Source organism: Ochotona princeps, chromosome 9 (genome assembly GCF_030435755.1).
Source record: "Ochotona princeps isolate mOchPri1 chromosome 9, mOchPri1.hap1, whole genome shotgun sequence".
Lineage (NCBI taxonomy): Eukaryota > Metazoa > Chordata > Mammalia > Lagomorpha > Ochotonidae > Ochotona > Ochotona princeps.
The window spans coordinates 35,421,336-35,442,768 of NC_080840.1; the positions used below are offsets into that span (position 1 = coordinate 35,421,336).

The 21,433-nt window shown below is 42.2% G+C and overlaps 1 protein-coding gene across 1 annotated transcript in view; it reads right to left on the bottom strand.

Moving 5' to 3' along the window:
- The window catches only part of SDC2 (syndecan 2), a 116,328-nt gene that overhangs the window by 12,209 nt on the left and 82,686 nt on the right, over positions 1-21,433 (bottom strand). Inside the window, exon 2 of the mRNA XM_012925683.2 lies at positions 5,374-5,485. Coding sequence (XP_012781137.1) covers positions 5,374-5,485 — 112 coding nt within the window. The remainder of the gene's footprint in view (positions 1-5,373; positions 5,486-21,433) is intronic.

Here is a 21,433-nt window from a genome sequence, read left to right on the forward strand (position 1 = left end):
ACTGCGTTACAAGCTCCTTGTTACTAGGTCAGCCACCAGCACTCTTATCTTTTGCAGACTTGCCATTTTCTGACTTAAACCATTCATTTGTTGCCTAGCTGGATTACTGACAAAGACAGTGGATTCTAATTTGAGGATCATTCTGAAGTCTAGGCCAATCTGCCAGATATTATATTCAGAGTAGTTTTTTTACATTTTATTATTATTATTATCATTTTATGATATAGTTCCACATTCCCTTCTCCCCTCCCCAATTCCCTCCCCCCCACCTAGTTCCTCTATATCATTACTAACATATAGCTCTTCATACTCAGTCATATGTCCATCATTGTGGGCATGGACAATGGCAGAGAGTCCAGAATCCTATTGTCAAGATATAGTAAACAGTTTCATTGTAACTCCATTTTTGTTTAGAAGCAGAAATGCATACCACACTACATCCTCACATCTGGATGTTAGTCTCCATTTCACAGCTACTGTACATCCCCTTAAATGAAAAGTCATGATACAAAATCAACAATAGAAAGAAAAATTGAAATTTATAATGTCATGAAGTTAAATAACATGTTACTAGATATGACAGTCTCCATTACACAGCTACTACACATCTCCTTAAATGAAGAGCCACAAAACAAAATCAACATCCGGAAGAAAAAAGAAATTAACAACACCAAGAAGTTAAATAACATGCTATTAAATGACTAACGTGTAGCTGAAGAAATGAAAATCAAGAACCTTCTTGAAGAAAATGATGCCACTGCATGACCTATGAGTCATTGAATGATTTAATCAGAAGGAAGTGTTTTGAAGAGATGAAACTGACAGAAAACAACAAAACCTATGTGATATAGTTTCTGCTGATCTTTGTTGAAGTGTGTCTCCTCCAGACAATAAACAGATGGGTTTTGTTTTTTAATCCAGTCTACTAATCTATGACGTTTGATTGAGCTTATGCCATTTACTTTCAGAGTTTAATATGTATGGGTGGTACTTTGGTCCTGTCATTTTAGGAATGTGTGGTTCATTGGTTTAGTCTTCTGTTGTCATTTTACTGGGATGTTCTTCCCGTTTGCCTTTGGTTTTGGTAGGTGCTATTCCTCTTCTCTGTCAAGAGAACATCTTGAAGTATCATTTATAGGGCAGGTTTGGAAGAGGCAAATTCTTTTAACTCTTCTTTACTGTGGAAGAATTTTATTTCATTTTCAAAGATGAAAGAAAGCTTTGCTGGATATGTTATCCTAGGCTGACAATTTTTTTCTTTTAGAATCTGAAATATGTCACTCCATTCTCTTCTTGCCTGTAGAGTTTCCTGTGAGAGATCTCCTGTGAGTTTAATTGGCATTCCTTTATATGTCAATTAATTTTATTCACGTGCACATTTAAGGATCTTTTCCTTATGTTCGATTGAAGAGAGCTTGATGATCATGTGTCTTGATGAAGATCGCTTTTGATCAAGCCTGTTGGGAGTTCTGTGCCCCTCCTGGATCTTGTTTCCCAATTCTTTCTCCAGATTAGGGAAATTTTCCTTTATTATTTCATTAAACACATTTTCAAACTCAGCTTCTCTTTCTGCACCTTCTGGGACTCCCATAACTCTTATATTTGGCCTCTTAATAATGTCTTTCAATTCTTGAATACTTTTTTTGGCCTGATCCAGTTCTGCTTCTAGCTTTTTGTTTGCTTCCCCCTGATGACAGGAAATATCTTCCAATTCTGAGATTCTTTCTTCTGCTTGCTTCATTTTGGAGACTCTCCACTGTACTTTTAATTTGGTCTACTGTGTTCTTACTTTCTGATATATCAGCCTTGATTTGCTTTATTGCTTCTTTAAATCTCTGAACTCTTGCATGAGCTTCTTATTGTTGATCAGAATCTTTAAAATGAGTTTTCTGAATTCTGTGTACCGCATTTTCTCGACATCTTCCTCAGTTAACTCTGAGGTTGGCATAGGGTTTTGCTCCTTTGCAGGGGAGTTTTCAATAATATTCATTGTGCCTTTGTGTCCTCTTTTGCTCTTGATCATTATGCTTCTGGTTAACAGAGTCTTCTCCTTGGGGCATGTTTCTAAGCTGTGTCAGCCACAGGTCTACAATGCGATTTTACTTATTGCGGTTGGTACACAACTTTTCTTGCAGCCACTTGTGCCACTTCCTCCAGCAAGTTCCAGGTCTGGGTTCTTATGTCAGATTTCCACCGTGGTCTCCACAGCCCCAGCTCTTGGCTCACCACTCTCCACCTCCTGTGATACCATGCTGAGGCTGCACCATTGTCTCTGCAACCTTTCTCCCCCTTCCGGTTGGAGCAGGTCCCAGGATTAGGGAGACACCAGGTGCCCTATATAATTGGGTTGTTGGTGGCGCTGATCTTGTTGGAACCTGTTGGATGTTAGGTCTGGATGCCACACGAACCTATTTTGACCCATACGATGCCACAGTCGGTATTATTTTCCTGCAGGACCAGTGCAATCCACTGACCTCAGTGAGTTCTCCCGAGCTCAGCACATGCACAGTTCACCGTTGTCCCCTGCAGTCCCAAAGCTATTGCCACAGTGGCCAAAATGGCGCCTGACGTACCACCACTACAGTTCTTGATCTGCTGGCTGTCAGATCTGAGGGCTACCCAGACCTGCCCTGGGTGGAATCCGTAGAATGCAACGTTGATGCAGTTCATTGAGTCAGAAATGAGCTCACTCCCAGCTCAGTGCATGCTCAGTTGCTTGCCCTTTCCTCCTTAGGCAAAATGGTGCCCAGTTCAGCTCTAGGGAGCCGACTGGGCTATGAAATCCACTCTGTTCTCGCACTGCCAGTCTGAGATCTGCTGCTCAGTCTCTGCTCTTGGTCAAATCAAATGGACCAGCAAGATGGACAGTTCTTTGTCTGGGTTCACCACCCGAGCTCCCAGTGAAAGTCCCTTCCCACCTGGTTGCTGCTGGAGTTCCAGTTATTGGTGGAGCTCAGAAAGGCATTAGCTTAATGCTGCTGGAGTATCAGTCACTGCAATACCACACTGCTGTGCCCGCTGCTTTCCTGTGTCTGTCAGTCTCCAGGTACCCCTCTGCTGTTGTTCTGCCCTTTCCTATTTCCTGAAATATGTCCTCTCTGCTTCATCCTGATTAAATGTTTTTCTGTCCGTTTAAACGTGTCCTTACCCTATTCTGCCATCTTGATTCTCCAGAGTAGCTTTTAGTATCTATTGAATGTATCATAAAAACACTAAGTAAAAATGGTCTGGTTAGAGACCAGCTTGTGTTTCAGTGGGTTAAGCCACCAACTGCAACACCAGCATCCTGTATGAGTGCTGGTTTTGCCTTCTCCATTTTTGATTCAGCACCCTGTTAATGTGCCTGAGAAACCAGTGCAATATGGCCAAGGATTTGGGTCCTTCCATCCATGCTTGTGGCCTGGATGGAGCTCCAGACCCTAACTTCAGCTTGGTTTGGCCCTGGACATTGTAGCCACTGGGTGCTGCAGCAGATGGAAAACAGCCCTCACACTCGCTTTCTTGTGCTCCGTCCCTTCCTCTCTGAAATTCTGCATTAGATAAACTTCCTAGCATGCTATTGGTCATGAATTCCCAAACTGACTACTGATTAAACACATGTCCAATCTCTTTCTTTATCTCAACTTCTTGGGGGCTGTTCCTGGCACAGGTAAAATGCTTACTGAGTATCGGAGATTGCAAAATAGCCAGGAATATTTATCCATCCTGTGCCTACTTGCTTTAAAGTGTGATTTTATAGTGCCTTTTCTTAAAAGGTGGGCATCCCACTTGCTCTGGTCAATGAAACGTGGTAGAAATGGTACTGTGCTTGCACATGTCCCTGCGTCACTGTCTATGAGCACATGGCTGGCTACCTGGAGCATGAGATCCACTGTGTGGATCAAGGCCAAGTCTGCTCAGCTGTCCCAGAGATATGGAAGTCAGCCACGCAAAGCAGAGCTGCAGATCCACTTGCTGCTGACTTCCGGCCTGTGAAGAAGCCCTGTGAACCCACCCTACACGACCAGCATGAAGACTAATGCATTGGATGAATGACTATTGCTCTAAGCACTAAGTTTCAGGTGGCTTGATAAGCAGCATTGTAGAGTCAACTGATTATGAACCTGAGGTGACATTTTAAAAGATTTATTGAAAAAATTAAAAAATAAGTTGGTTTTGTTGTAAATGTCATTTGAAATTCACCTATAGCTTTTCTGTAACATGCATTTTCCAAGCAATTTTTAAAAGATCATGGATTGCAGCACCAGTGTAGTGACATAACGAGTACGGTCACCACTTGTGACAACTGCGTCCTATTTAGAAACCAGTTTGGTCCAAGCTGCTCCACTTCTAATTCAGCTGCCTGCTATTAGACTGGAATAAGCACAGGATGACCCAGATGTTTAGGCCCCTGTCACCCTGGGAGGGACCTAAATAAAGATCCTGGCTCCTGGCTTTACCCTGACCTACTCCAAATTGTTGCAGCCATTCAGGGGGTGTACCAGAGGATGGAGAATCTTTCTTCTGTCTGTTTCTACCTCTCTGTGTATCTATGATGTTCCAATAAATGAATAAATATTTTTTTTAAAAAAATGACTATGGCTTTCAAAAATAAGTGCACTAAAAATAAACTTGCTGTTCAATACCATTTTCCATGAACTTCTGAAGTACTCTGGTAAACTAAACAAGTTGAAGATATCATTGTACCATTATTTTACTCGGCTGCTATGTTTTTCCGCCTGCTTTTGAACAACACACTATGCATATGCATATGCAATGTGCAGTGTATAACTTACTGGTCTCTATGATCTGGTGTTTAAGTGGTTTTTTGAAACAAATGTTCGAGATACTTCTTGAAGATGTTTCCATGATGACACCACTATGAAGATCACAATAATAAAATTCAAGGCTGGAAAATGGTCTATGTATCCTAGGGTTAAGATGCCTGCATCTCATATTGGAGTGCTTGGGTTCAAGTCCTGGCTGGGCTTCTGATCCTGGCTTCTGCCGAGGTGAGAAGTGATAGTTCAAGTAGCAGGGTCCCATTGAGTTCATAGCACCAGATTTCAGCCTGGTCTAAGTCAAGTTGTTCTGGACATTTGGGGTTGTGAAATGGAGTTAAGAGATAACTCTAAGTTTCTCTCTGTGTGTTTCTCTGGTTCTCAAACCAAAGGATGACTATTACTCTGCATTTGATAAATGGGGAAGCTGAGGCTCAGTTAAAACAATTCCTAAGAGGCAGAGAGCAAGAATCCACACCTGGGCATTTCGGCAGTGCATTCTGCTTGTCTCCTTGAAGGAAGGGCAATGAAACATGTGTGTGCACATGTGTGTGCAATGCATGCACATATATAGGGAGAATGGTGCCCACTGGTGAGCAGGAGCCAGCCTTACCTGAGCCAGATGCAGATGCATAGTCATCGTCATCAATAGGATACACTCCAGAAGCTTCTTCAATGGAGCTGTTGTCAAGGTACATGTCTTTATCAGATGTTAATTCTGCTCTCTGGGAAAAGAAAGACAAGGCATTCAGGGATGGTAAACAACGAAGAAATAAATTGACCTCACTGATCAGGTATACATCCCAGGGACTGCTCTTCCTTCCTCTCCTTATTTGGAATCCACATCTATGATCATCAAGTTACCCAGGACACCGTGACAACTTGCAGTAAGTCAAAGGCTGACCGAGGACTATCACCCACAAGGGAAGCCTATGTAGCCTAATCCAGTGGAATGGAGCATGAAATCCTAGGCACCCACCATGAGCCCACTCTGTTCTACTCCATTCCTACTAAGTTTCCATCATGCCGGTAGTTGTTATAACCCAGTTCAGGCATTCTTTCTGTTGCAGATGAGGTTCCTTACCTGGAAAAGCTATAAGAACACTCAAATCACTTAAGACTTCCGTGGGGGACAAATATAAAGACAAAATAGTTACCCAGAGAGCTCAAGGGAAACCAGACGCTCCCAGGTCTGGCCATGCACAAGGGCTTTATCACTACGGATGAAAGCTCTCCTGTGGCTGGGCAGTCCAGAGCTTTCTGCCCCAGCTTAGATCCATGCTAACGTCAGGCAATGACATGCTGCAGAGCAGCACCTGCCAGGCTCATTAGAGAAGGGCAAGAGCCCTGGTAAGCCTGAATCGAGGGCTCAAGAGCTTAGCAGTGCCTTAATGACAGAAACAGATAAACCCAGTGAGCACATTCTTTTTGCATTACTGGCACTTGCTCACAGCAAACCACACGACGCATATGAAGAGGGATCAGCTACTAAGTAGACCAGCTCCATAATTTCTTCACTCGTCACTAAGAGTTCAGTATTAAATTCAACCCAACCCTGCCAAAGGAGTAACTCGAATGAATTGGACACAGAGGAATAATTTTTTAAAGTAGTTTTAGTAAGTACATATTTTATCATCAGTATCTCACCAAAGCCCAGAAACAAACAGAGCAAACTGGCAGTGTTTAAATGACATTTGTATTTGGAAACAAGCAACATTCATTATTGTCTATTTTTAAAGAGTAAATTGAATATGTGTTCCTAACAGGAGTTATTTTTAAAAATGTTTGCCTGACTACATTGGCTTCTAGTAGATTTCCCTTAAAATAAGACCTTCTGTTCCAGCGGTGGCTATGATTGGACCCCTTTCCTAGGGCGACAGAAATCCAACCTTCTATCACAGTACCCTTTTATGCTCTCACGTTTGGGCGCCTGGCTAAAGAGTTTAACATTTTGGAAACCTGAGCCTACTTTCTTCACCAGGCCTCAGTGCTCATGGCAGAAAAGCAAGGAAACCATTTTGTTGTTGTCACACCCACAGATTCTTAGGGCTGGAATTTTAGGGGACTGTTCTTCCAGCGATTGGCTTTGCAGCCACTGAGTGACACTCCATGAGCCAAGAACATTTTGGAACTTTTCTGCTAAAAGAGGCAGAGGTTGGCTCTGCAACTGCAGTCTGTCCTGCAGGACATCCATTTCCAAGAATATCACCATTCCAGGCTGTAATTCCCAAATCTTATAAATTGGGAGACCCATGTTCCAAAATTGCTGACCAACTTAACTGGTGTCTATTATACTGTCAGAAACTTAGAGGGTGAGGGCTGTACCTCAATTCATCTTGAAGTCACCATGAGTGCACCATTAATGCCTGCCATACTGCAAGTGTTCAGTCAACACACCTTTGACTGGGTCACTGTTCATGTTCCCATTTGAACGTCAATCTGAATCCTGCTTGCACTGGACTGTGTCCTCTCGAGCCCAGCTTTGTGCTACTGTGGATGCAAGCACTGCATGTGATGCTGGCATCCCACGTAAGAGTGTCAGTTCAAGTCCTGGCTGATCTCAATCCAAAGAAGTTCCCTGTACATATGCCTGGGCAGGCAGCAGAAGATGGTCCAAAAATCTGGTCCCCTGCCATCCATATGGAAGACCCAGATGGAGCTCCAGGCTCCTGGCTCTGGTATGGCTCAGTCTGGTCTTTGCGGTGATTTGGACAGTGAACCAGATATGGAAGTTCTTTTTGTCTCTCCTATCTCTGCCACGCTGCCTTCCCAACAAATTATAAATATGATACATATAAAGAATATATAAAATGCTTATAATTATAAATTATATATAAACACACATAAAACATACATGTATGTGTTTTAAAAAATAGACTGTCCTGTTACCTTCACCCACAGGACTTTCTGTTTTCTCCCTGAAATTCTGGCTCTCAAAATAGGTTCAGATTTCTGTAGCTCTTACCTATGCCACAGTTGCAAACTACACTGTTTATTACACTGCGTAATACGAAAAGTTTAGGACACAAACTTTCACTGTTTTTTTGTAATTGTTTTGTGAGTCGTTGTCCTGCCTCTTTGCAGAGACAACTCCCTGAAGGCAAGTCTTGAATAACCTGTGTGTGTTCCCTGTTCCTCTCAAAGTGCATGGCACTCAATAAATATTTGCCAGCTGAGATTACTTAAACCAAATTGGCCTTTGATTTTGGCTTCAACATCAGCACATGTCGTAAGACCTTCAGGATTTCTGCAGGTAAAATCTCTCTTTTTACATCAGAAATCGTCTGCTCCATACTGCACCTTATCTAATAAGTAACCCAATCCAAATCAGTAAAAGATTTCCTTTATACATCAGGAATAATTTTCCTCTTTGTTAACACTGAGTGACTTTAATTTTCCACTTGTCTCTGTCAAAGAAGCTTGCTGTGGCAAGAGTAATGTAGATACTTCATCCCTATGTGTAAACTGAATCTCTACTCATCAGATGACACAGTTTTCTGAACTCACACATCTGTCATACAAACAGGCAAATGGGCCCAAACTGAGAAGTCCAGCCACTTCACATTCCCACCACATCGGACAGCCTGACAAACCAACTGACTTCCCCAGGTCAAGCAGTTCATTGGACGGTAACCAACAAGCCAAGGGAAGTCAGCTTGCTGTTGGCCACTTAGGGTCGGTGGGTTACCAGGGTGGTCCTGGGGCTGACTGCATGTGTCATATAGTTGAAGGAAGAGGGAAGCTCCACATTTGTCTCTCTTGTCATCTAGCACAGTGTGAAAAACTGTGCCATCAAAATCAAAACATTCTCTTCCACTGTAATTGTAGGATCCCTAAAGAACATAGGAAGCATCACCAAAATCCTCCCAGGAAATTCAATTTCATAATAAGCAGAGCCCTTTGTACTTGAAGCAGATAGTACTCAAAGAATAGCTCCATTGTCTTTCCCTTAACAACAACGAAAACACTTCTCCAAACACAACAAATTTCTCTGATGAAGACTGCACACTCTGTGCCCTAAGGGATTTTTGTCATTATCATACTTGGTGGAGAAACCTAATCATGCATCCACATTCCCTTGGCATAAAAGGATGTGTGCATTTGCAGCAGGCCATGGAAAGAACCAGCTGATTTACACCTGGCCACATGTGGCTGGCCTCAGGGAGCAGAACACTCTGGGGCACTGTCCGCACATTCTCACTTGCTCAATGGGGTAGGACCATGGGACCCAAACAACTGGAAGGAAACATTCAGAGGCACAGAGCCACAGCCTGCCTGCACGGTTTCATAACGAGGTTGTTTAATTTGGGACTGACGGTGGCTGTGAGGCACTCACTGCCAACACTGTTGGCTAACAGGGTTCAGAGTACAACTTGGAGGAAAAACAAAGCTGATCTTTCAGATCTCCCCCAACCTCGGCTGATGCAAGACAGAAATACAGGAGAGAGCAAAGGGAAGGTGTGGACAGGAGTGTAGCATGGAGGAGAGGACAAACCACTGCAGATGGTAAGAAAGTGCTTGGCTATATGTCATGTCCTGAGATTCACTGCCCCCACAACTCCCCAGTCTAGTTCCTCCACGACATCCAGAAGGATGGTAACATGCATACTTATCTTCTAATCTTATCCCTCCTTCCCTGGCTTCCAAAACCTTAGCAAACGTATCCTATTGGGTAGGACCACTGCTTAAGCTTTCTGACTTGACGTCTACCCATGTCTTTGACCTTGAAGCCATTCTTAAATTCCAACACTTCACATCAGACCCTGGGGACAAGCTCTTTATTGGTCCTGTTTCACCTACAGGCTGACAGAAACTCATCAGTTTGGAAGCAAGTTCTCTTAAGTTTTGGTAAAATGATTTGATCCATACTTACATGACATTTGTAACAAAAAAACAAAAAATTTTGATTCACTGCACAAAAGATCAAGCATACCCATTTCAGTTTCAGGGATGAGAAGCATCACATTCCTGTCCATTGCCTCAGCGAAGACAGTCTGTAGCAAAGCAGCTTAACAAATCTAGTTTGATTGTTCTAAGCAGGTAAAGCCTATTTAGAACAAATGCCTGTGTTTTCCATGAGTGCAGAAATCTGTTATTTAAACATCTAAAGTCTTCCCTGGGATACACACAGGCCTCTGCTCCTCAGCAGAGGCCCTCCTACTGCTTTCAAGACAGATAAGTTCAAAGCAGTAGGTGCTAAATTCACACAATGGCTTAAACTTGGATTCACGACAAAACCAGAAAGCGGAAAATCTAACAACGAGAATCTAAACCTCAAAACCCAACTCTCAGAAAACCAGCCTTGACTCAGAACCCCAACCATGAAGAGAATTGCAGGTTCCAGGTCTGACCGGGGAGTGCATGTGTCAAAGCTGAACCTCCTTCCTCAGTGGCTCAGATGGAGCAGTGGACAGCATATCCAGGTGCACATGGAGGGTACTGTAGTACATTGGAGCCTGCATTGGACACCTGGTGCCAGAACAAAGGACAGAACAAATTCATCAACTAGCCCAGTCAAGCGTTGGCAGAGAAAATCTGGGAAAGTGGAGCCGCTAAGCTGGACTATGTCAGCCAGTGGATTCTGAAGAGATTTCATCGCGCTTGGAATGGCAAAGTTGGCAGTAATACAGAACTGCTGAACTATCAAAACCACCTGTGCAGGACCTCAGAGCATGCCCCATATCGCCGACCTGGGGTGGCTGGGAGGGTGGGTGTGGTTTCTCCCTTTGTCTTCCCTCTTCCCCCAGATACAGAAAGGAAAAAGGAGAATGTGGAAACAATGGTCTTACCCACTTTCCTGTAGCCCTTGACCCTTTGAGCCCTAATCAACTATGTAAAGACATTAAAACAAAAAAGAAAGAGAAAAGAAAACAAAACCAACCTTGGACCTAAAAATTAAATAAGCATGTGGTCTCAGCACACCTTTCTGTATCACAGCAGAGAAGATGGGCCGCCTGTATGATGCCTCAGGTTTTCTGTGTATTTTTATTGTTATTATTTTCCAATTTTGTAGATAAAAGCATCCCCCCCTCTACCTCTCTTCCTCACCACTCCTCCCCCACTGTTTTCCCCATATTATTACAATAGCAGAGTCTTTCAACAATAGTCCAACATTCTGCTATTTAAGTGTATCCTGACATTGTAGGTATAGACGATGGTGGAAATCCTAGTACATTGTCAAGGTAAATTTAACAGTTTCATTGGGAGTCCTCCTTTTATTCAGGAGTAAAGATGTATCTTCACTTCCCAGTACTCTAGTCTCCATTACACAGTTCATCTATGAGAATGCACACATACACACACATGTTTATGTATATAGCTATCTGTTTTATAGTTTGTATGAATGTTGCCTTATATCAGAGAGAACATATTTGGTGTCATATTCTTTTGGGATTGGCTTATTTCACTAGGCATAATATTCTCCAGTTGGGACTATTTTGTTGCAAATGGTAAAATTTCATTCATTTTAATGGCTGAGTAGTATTCCGTGGAGGAGATGTACCAGTTTCTTCATTCATCCCTTTTTCAATGGGCATCTGAGTTGTTTCCACATCTTCATTAATGTAGATTGTGCTGCTGTAAGGTCACTTTCTCATAAGCAGGTTTCACTTCCATTAGATATTTTTTCAGTAGTGGGATAAGTGGTTCATGAGGTAGATCAATTTTCCGTTGTCTTAGCATTCTCTACACTGACTTCCACAGTGGCTGTAATATCCTACACTCACACCAGCAGTGCAACAGGGTACCTTTCCCTCCATATCCATACCAGAATATGTTTTAGTAGAATTCTGAATTTAGGGCAATCTCACTGGAGTTATGTAGAATTTCAATGTAGTTTTTATTTGTATATCTCTGATAGGTAGGGAGCCTGAACATTTATTTTTCAAATGTTCATTAGTCATTTGAATCTGTTCTTTTGAAAAATGCCTGCTCATTTCCTTTCTTCATTTCTTAACATTTTGTTTTCCTCTTGCAGAGTTTCTGAGGCTCTTTGTAAATCCTGGATCTTCATTCCCTATCTCTTATATTAGGAGCAAAGATTTTCTCTCATCCTGTTGGTTGCTTCTTCACTTTGTTGACTGCGTCCTTTACTATGCAGAAGCCTTTTAGTTTGATATAGTCCTGTTTATTTATTTTAAAAATTTATTTATTTATCATTTCATGATACAGTTTTAAAACAAAAGGAAGTCCAACCCCAATTTAGACTCAGCTACAGAATTTTCATACTGATTATATAGTCCCAGAGAGGCTGTAAGTTTGCTTATCTTTATATAAGTAACTTAGCAAACTCTTCTCTTAATAGCTAGCACACACTGGAAAAGAAAGAATAATCAGCTAAAATTTCTCTTGCCCATACAGTCATTCAGAGAACATATACCCATCCTTAAGCTGAACTTGCCATTACTGGCTGGCTCAAGTGGGGGGACCAAAGAAACATATTATCTTGAACTTGAGCGCCAATATCACTTCTCATTTCAAAGATGAAGAAACACAGCAACATAGAGGTAAAGTGGTTCAAAATAATTTGGTCCAGCTGGTGGTCAAGGTCAAATTTGGGCCCCTACTGCCCTGGAATGGCCCACAATGTGGGTAACATGAGACCCTTCAACCTTAGCTCAAGCTGTTGAGTGTTTATTATGTGCCAGGAACTTTGTGCTAAGTGTTCTGCCAGCATTGGCTCATGTAATCATCTCAACAACGTCTACTGCAGACCAAAAAAGAGTTTTGTTTAAGTCACAAAACTCAGGAGGAAAGACCTCAGAGTGTCTATTACGGAGAGCTTTGAAAACCCTGGTGTCCACCTCCTCCCTGTGGGATTTTTGTTTTGTTCTGGTGTGTGTGTGTGTGTGTGTGTGTGTGTGTGTGTGTGTGTTTGTGTGTGTGTGATTTCATACATAATCTTAATAAATGCCCGAGAAAGAGTTGCAATAAAGATCCCTGTTGAACTCTGTTTAGTCCAGCAGTTTTGAACTCTGACCACATAATTTTCTCCCTGGAATATCTATTTCACATTTTTTATAACTAGCATTCTTGGCATCACAGATGGGAAAAAATGGGGTTATGTGTAGACTCTTGGTTTTAATGGCTTTTTCTCTACCTCGTATCTTGCAAATTCCCTACATGGAGGATGCCTGCAGCCAACTCCACCAATTGCCATTCAATGATTTTAGTAACATCTTCATGTCTAACAAAGCAGGTGCCTCATCCAAACTCCACATGTAACCACAGGAAAGAGACCTGTGTTTATTGTTCTTGAATATGGGAAACAAGGCTGAGTTACCAGTCTAGAATGTTGTATTAATACACACTTATTCCAAGGGTTTGTTTACAGAGAATTATCTTGTACCTGAAAATTTCCTAGACTTACCCAACTATCTTGTACACACTCAAACTACATTCAAGTCATCTGTGGAAAAAAGCCAGGGTCAAAGATAGGTCACACATGAAAGAAAATTCTTAAATCCCCTACTTAAGAAATTCTTAAGAGAGTCCTCAAGTATGCAATTCCTTGAAATGTCTATAATAGTCTTTCATTAACCACCTAACACTGAATAAAGCCTCCTTAAGAAATACTTCATATGCCATCCACCATGTGGGGAATGACATTCATATTTGCTCATGCATGTTAGGAAAATAAATCCAGTCCTGGGGTTTGGAGAGGGAAACAAAGAGCAACAGGTTATAGGAAGGCAGAATCACACCAGGGTGTGAAGCGTAAGGCACAGGCTGCCCGCACTAGTCATAAAAACATCAATTCATAGGCAATTTTGGAGAAACAGCATCAGTTCCATAAGGCTTTCAAAAGAAACCAAGGCATGGGAGATGGCATAATTCCTACCGCACTTACAGAAGTGTACATTAATATTTCAGTCAATGGCAGACCACACATACGACAGTAGTTCCATTAGACTATAACAGAACTGAAACACTCCTGGTGGGGCTGTACTAACACCCTAGCACCGCGGTGGCATGCATCACACATGTGTTTGCGGTGATGCTGGTGTACACATCATAATGCGTGGTCAGCAGGGCAAAAGCATACACAATTCCATACAGCCTATAACACTTAATAATGACAATAGAGGACTGTGCTTTGTTGAATAGAGTCTTAGCCACTTACCACACAAAAGCGTGCTTTGCGTCCTTATTTTAGGAAAAAAAAGTCCTTTTAATTAGAAAAAGATTTTCTGTAAAACAGAAAATGCAGTTTCACAAGTAGCAGCCCTGTACCTCTCAAATTTATGCAACTCTTGGATGCAATAAGGAATGACACAGAGTGATTGCTTCTATACCAACTAGGGTGCCCCAGGTAAACTCCGACATCCACACAATGAGAAGACCACCTGAGGATGCCTTTCTCAGAGTGTGCCCCTGTCACTGAGAGACACACAGCCTTCTGTCCAGGCCTGGGAGTCTGCCCTGGTCACTTGGAACTTAGCACTAATGCTGGACTCTCCTGCTGGATGCCTCATGCAGAGTAGGGATCTTTCTCCTCTCTCTATGACAGATGTTCCCTGCATGCCCTGTGACCCTGTCCTCTAGCAAACAGAATACAGCAGAGTCTACCAAGAGCACAAATTGTAGCGTTCTACAGGCTAAACTCAGGTTTGCAGCCACTTAAGGAGAGGAAATGGCCAGGCCTTTTTAAAGCAGTTACTTGGTCATCCTGTATCTGGAGAGATCAACATTCTCCTACTTACTCTTAAAAAAATCAGCAGCTGGGACTCAGCCTTATTGTGTAAGGAAGACTGCCAGAAAATGTTAAGTGTGACCTTGAAAGAAACTTCTGATTCCTTAAATACATCCCCAGAGGTGGCATGTGGCCTGGGCGTTAGGATACCCGTCTCCCATATTGAAATGCCTGAATTTGATAGCTGGCACCAGCTCCTGAGTCGAGAGAGCAGCTGATGGTTCAAGTAGGTAAGCCTCTGCCACCCACGTGGGAGACCTGGACTGAGTTCCTAGCTCCAAGCTTTGACCCAGTCTAGCTTTGACTAGGCCATATATTTGGGAAATGGGCAAGAATATGGAATTGATCTCATGGTCTTTCTACCTTTTAAATAAAAAAAAGAAACGAAAAAGAAAGAATGTTTTCAATGTGCTAGGCATAACACTAATCTTGGAGAAAACTAAATGGTTAGTGTTTTTAAAAAGTTAAAACTGAGATGGGTAGTGTTATGCGTTAAGCATCTACCTGCAGAATTAGGATCCACATGGGATACTGGTTCAAGTTTTGTCTGCTCTACTTCTGATCCAGCTCCTTGTGGATGGCCCAGGGAGGCTGGCACAGAGCTTTGGGCTACTGCACTCCCATGGGAGATCTGGAAGAAGCTTCTGCCTCTTGGCATCAGAATGGTCTACCTCCAGCCATTCTGGCCATCTGGGGAGTGAATCAGAAGATAGAAGACATTTCTTCTCTCTGTTAACTCTGCCTTTCCAATAAAAATAAATAAATTAAAAAAATTTTATTTTTAAAAACTTAATGTGGAGTTAAAATACTTCATTGTAGAACACTTCCTCTTTGTGTGAAAAAAATCAGAATCAGGCCAAAGTGGTTATATTTCCTAAGCCAAAAGTATTCAGATAAAACATCTCATATGGTAGACAGCACAATAATGCCCCTCATTCAAAGAAAGTCTTGCCAGAGCATGTGGCTTACCTGAACTTGTATGGATGACTTGATATAAGCAGTTTCAGAAAGGGGTTGCCCTGTATTTCAATTGCTATATCTGGTGTTATAAAACTATTTTCTTCATAAGCTTTTATTTATTCTGGAGAATAATATCTTGCTTAGTAAGTGGTTTGGGGCGGTCATTTTAGAATTGTATGTCAGATAAAATGATCCAGGAAGATCTTACACAGACACGTAACAAAAGGAAGCATCCATTTGCCATTCCCAAGTATTCTAAACCACAAAGTAAGAGGCCAGGTTCTCCAGCCTCACTGAAACTTCATGCTTGGCAACAGTGAGCACCCTGATCACATACATTCATTGAGTATACAAAGTACCTGAAAAACATCCAAAAAATAGAATTAACACACAAAATTAGTAGTTAAGACAGCTTCATCTCACATCAGAATGTTTGGATCTTTTTCCAAGAACTATTCCTGACCCAAATCCTGCCAGTGTAGGCCCTCAGAGGCAATAGCCTCAGGTAATTGGTTCTTGCAACCCATGTGGGAGACTCACGCTGGGTTCCTGGCTCTGGGATGTCATCCCATTCAGCTCCAGCTTTTGTGGCAATTTGGAGGGTGAATCAGCCTGCACAAATCACTAATTCAGTCTCTCAAATAAGTGAAACTTGGAAAAACAGTTTCCTTCAGGCCAAAAAAAAAAAAGCTGAAATTCATGCATGATATCTCTGTCTCATAATATCATTTTCCATGAGCATTTAAAGACCCTTTAAAGGGAAGGGTGGAGAGGAGTACAAAACTGTACTGTGGGAAACAGCAACTAAAGATTCTTCTTAAGAATTTCAATGTATTCTGCACCAAAATAAATCTTTAATTCCATTACCCAAAAAATGTTTGAAGTATTTTCCTGTGCTTACCCAGAGTCATATTATTGGCCCCTCATTCCACAAACTCTTATGATTCAAATTCCTCAGTTTTTACAAACCACCATCTCATGATGAAAAGCTCTTAACTGATTAAACCAAGCAGAAAGAAATCTAAACCTTTGCACCCAAATGCCTGACACATGTCATATTTTGTAGCCTCGAATAATTACAGAGACAACTAATTAAAAGCAAAACATGCTAGTGGAGGAGAATTTTCACCTTTTGCCCTTCTGTAACTTTTCAATGTTGAAATATGTGCATTACAAAATTCATCCATATTTTTAAACAAATTCCCTACCAGAAAATGTTCCACTCCAGCAACAAGGAACCTCCCCACTCCCAAAGCAAGAGCAGAAACCACTGATAATCCTTACTTCTGTGTCTAGTAATGGGTTCAGACTCCCCTCTCTGGGAGAGAGAGGGAGAACAAGCTTGTCTTGAATTACAACAAGATTGGCAACAAAATCAGGACTGTCTGAAGCCACGTCTATTAAAGCAAGACTGAAACTATGAGTGGATGCTGTGGAAGACGCGTGACACACAGAAAGAAAATGCTCATCACTTACAGATGTGCTCCACATGGGCCTTCTTCCTTTTTTGGAATATCAAACAGAGGGAAGCAAGAGCTTTTCAGTCATGTTATTATAAGCATTGCTGCCTCTCCCCCCACCTCTCAAACTAGAATATTCCAGCATTTATTTTGCTATCATACAACCACAGTTTAGACTAGAATAAAAATAGAAGCTGTGCGAGCCTAACCTGAAAAGTTCCCAGTACTGGAGAGGGTCAGTATTAATAAACTCTAACTCAACTAATGAGATTCCGTTTCCTGGTAGAGTTTGGCAGGAGTTGGGTGGGGGGCGGGGGGGGAGAGATATTTGGAATTTATTTCTTATTCAGCAGTACTTTGTAAAAAACTACCATAATGGAACAGACTCCAAGTCAAAAGCACAGGAAGCCAACAGGCTCTGGTCTGGATTGAATAATTCACTCTAAGTGTTTTTCAACTTCTACAATTCTAGGCCCCACAAATATTCACAATTAGGGGGTTGGGTGGGAGGGCAGGGTTGACAGAATGCCACAAGAAGCTTATGGAACAGGGAACTGGAGAAATCTAGAGTCCAAAGGGCAGAAAGGCCTTCCCAGGCTCCAATTCATGCTGAAAAGAGGCCTGGGGTTGAGGCTGGGCTGAGTCAGATGAATAGAATTTCCAACTGGGCCTGAACGGCACAGGCTGAAATGATAGGAACAGGGACACTCTATGGCTGTCCTATAAAGAGAAAGTCTTTAATAATTTAAAAGATGTCAATGAACAGAAATTGGCACAGACCTTTTTGAAATCACACTGGTAATGTGTCGGAGGAAGCTATAAGGGCCTGCACTGGAGTGCAGCACGTTAAGCCCACAATGTTAGCATCCTAAATAGGAACCCAGGAGAGATCTGACTGCTACACTTCTAAGCATCTCCCTGCTAATGTGCCTGGGAAAACAGAAGATGACCTAAATACTTGGATCGCTACCACCCCCATGGGAGACCCCAATGCAGTTCCAGGCTCATGGGTTTGGCTTGGTCCAGTTCCCAACCTCCCCAAAACTTTGGGAATAATGGCGAAGAATTTTCTGTAACTCTGCCTTTCAAACAAATAAATAAATCTTAAAAACAACAACAACAACAAACTAGCAGTTACAAAATCTTTCATACCATTAAGCAAATATTCTTGTAAGGTATTATCCTAGGGAAAAAGTCTACAAAGAAGAGGGCATGCATTTGGAACAAGAATTAAGACATTGCTTGGGATTCACAATCTGGCTTCACTTCAGATCCCACATCCTGCTAATGTGCACACTGGGTAGCAGCAGGTCATGGCCCAAGTAGTGCATCCTATCACCCACATGAAAACCCAGACTGCGTTCTAGGCTCCCAACTTTGACCTGGTCCAAGCCTAGCTATCACTGACATCTGGGCAACTACACAGCAGGTGGGAGAGCTTTGCCTTCTACCTCTGTCCCTCTGCCAGCAAACTGATGAAAAAAAAAAGCACTGAATGCCAATTAAATAAATCAGTCATTTAAAAAGAAGCAGCAAAGCTGGGGTGCTTACTACCACAGCAAAGCAAAATCACTGAGACACCCCTAATACCAAGTATAGGGGGTAGCTATATATGATGCTTATGTATAATATTCTCCATATGAATATTCAAAATCATATACCATAGATCACTAAGGAAAACATTTATAATAACTCATTAAAATTTAGAAGAATTTATTACAAAAATATTTTCTAATTGCATAGCCTAGTGAAGATTTCATACATATTTGGTCAAGCATTAAAAGGGTAGTGGAATATGAAAAAAAAAAGAGAGGAAGCTGGTTATGACAGATTTGTGGATGAGTTTTTTCATAATTGGTGCAACTGCTACATTTTTAAAATATACAAGAATTCTTCCAAAAGCTGTTGCAAAACTGAATTGGAAGATTTATTTTGGTGTGAAAGTTCCTGCAATGCTTGCATAGTTTTTCATATTGCACATTTTTATGAACTTTTGGAAGACCTCTCATGAGTGGGTTTATACACACACCTTGGAAGACTGTAAAGTGGGGGTGGGGAGCCTTTTCTCAGCCAAACGTCATCTGGATAGTTATAACATCATTCATGGGGCATACAAAATTATCAACTTAAAAATTAGCCTGCCGGGCCCGGCGGCGTGGCCTAGCGGCTAAAGTCCTCGCCTTGAAAGCCCCAGGATCCCATATGGGTGCCGGTTCTAATCCCGGCAGCTCCACTTCCCATCCAGCTCCCTGCTTGTGGCCTGGGAAAGCAGTCGAGGACGGCCCAATGCCTTGGGACCCTGTACCCACGTGGGAGACCCGGAAGAGGTTCCAGGTTCCCGGCTTCGGATCGGCGCGCATAGGCCCGTTGCGGCTCACTTGAGGAGTGAATCATTGGACGGAAGATCTTCCTCTCTGTCTCTCCTCCTCTGTGTATATCTGGCTGTAATAAAATGAATAAATCTTTAAAAAAAAATATTAGCCTGCCAAGGATTTATTGAATTTTGAGTGCTGCCTGTAGTTGTTTTGGCAGGGTCAGACTATATGGATTTGCAGGCCTTATAGTAGGCTACAGGCTAGATGTTCTCCACCCCTGCAAGAAACCATCATAGAAGTATATGGATTATGGGAAATACTTGAAAGAACTTGGGATTTCAGGAAAGTGCCACTGAATCACAGAACAGTCCCTGGGCACTCCTGATCCATATCCCCTGAGAAGGTGAAGGGCCTAATAAAACAGTATGTTATCGCAAGATCCCAGGTTCTAAAACTTTATGAGTCTGATTACTCATCTCACTGGCTCCCTAACTCTTGGGAAGTTATTTCAAGTGTTGGTAGCCACTCCCATTCAAGGTGGAGCTGCTCAGCTTCCCAGTGGACAAGTGTCCTCCAAGTTGAACCCCAGGTAGTAGAGGCCAATGCCTGCCCTTGAACCCCATGCACCACACTCCTACAGGTACTGCACGCTGTTTCTGACCTTCTATCCAACTGACCTTGTCTGCCTGTAATGGGAGCCTCTGCTGCTGACCAAACGAGAGTCCTTAAGTTGACACACTAACTACCTGATCCAAGAGGACTTATAAACCAAATAAGATAATATCCAGTAGCTGTTTCCTAATCCCTGAAGACTGAACATATGTCAGCACTTCCAACATATCTTAAAGAAAAAACCTCTTTAAAACCCTAAACAAAAGCAGGGAAGCTAGAACAGAAGGGATCAACCCAGAGGGGATGAGACCCTGATTTCAAAGGTGGATTTTAGAAAAACCACTGTGAATGAATGGTGGGCTGTCAATACTAGTGCCAAGTCACCATGGCAGCTGCAGGCTGCACTGTGTGCCCAAGGAATTATTCACATTCCTGATTGCTACTGAAAAGCCACCCTTGCTCTGGCTTGGACTCACAGCCCCAGGCCCTATGTTTCCTTTTATTGTACAAAAGAAATGCTAAATGAAGAAGGTCAAACAGCTTTTAAAGAAAGTTTCCTTGATGAAGGAAACAGGAAAAGATGAAAAGGGTTAGAAAGAGCCTACTATGAAATCCATCGGAGACACTTGCATGAAATTCCCAAGGAAAAGGAGCCTCCTTCAAGCTGCATGGGGTGGGGCATGAGTCCCCAGGCACACAGAAGCACTTCCCTGGGAGTTCATGTAACACCTGGGCCAAAAGCATTACAAAGGCAAATGCTGCTTCTGGTGTGTGAAGGTGCTGTGTAGGAGTACTGGAGACAACAGTTACAGTCTTGCCCAATGAGAAGGAAAGCAAAGCTGTGGACAACAGCATTTTTCTCCCCACCAAAAATAAACACCTGATCAGCTGTGCAAATGGTCATGTCGCCTCAGACTTGCGCCAGCTCTGCTTTCAGTTTTTCTGCTCCACCAGCATCAGAGTGTACTCGGGAACATGTTCTGACATTGGGATGACAGCATTGCATACAGGTTGAGTATTCCTAATCCACAAAGCTTGGGGCCAGACATCTTTCAGATTTTGCAATATTTGCACACCTTGCCAGTTGAGACTTTCTAACCCAGAAGATCTGGAATCTGAAATGTTCCACAGTCAGAAATACGTCAGGACTCGAAATGTTTTGGCCTTTAGAGCACTTCTAAATATTTTATATCTCAGATTTTCCTATTAGGGATGTTTAACCTGCAGCATACTCAAAATTTAGGGCTATGGAAAGGGGAATTTTAAGACAGAAATGACATGCTTGATTCAAAGTTAATATTCAAGATGTACTTTTGACAAATGGTAATGAAAAAGCAAGTCTTTATGAGTCAGACTGCAACAGATCATCTCGAGGAATTTTTTTTCTTCAGGTAAGTCCAACAATAAGTCTACTTACTCCCAAGGCCCATTTCTGTTCCTTCTGCAAAGCAACCAATAATAAAGTCTGTATCAGAAAGACCCTCCACCTTCACCACTGCAAGGGTAGAGGGATGAAGGCCACCTGGTCTACCTGCTATGTCTTCCTTTCCTAATGAGCACTCAGATTTCCCGAGAATTCTGTTGTGGGAATCCGGTCCATACAAATAGTCTCTGATGTCAGTTCCATCACAGGCT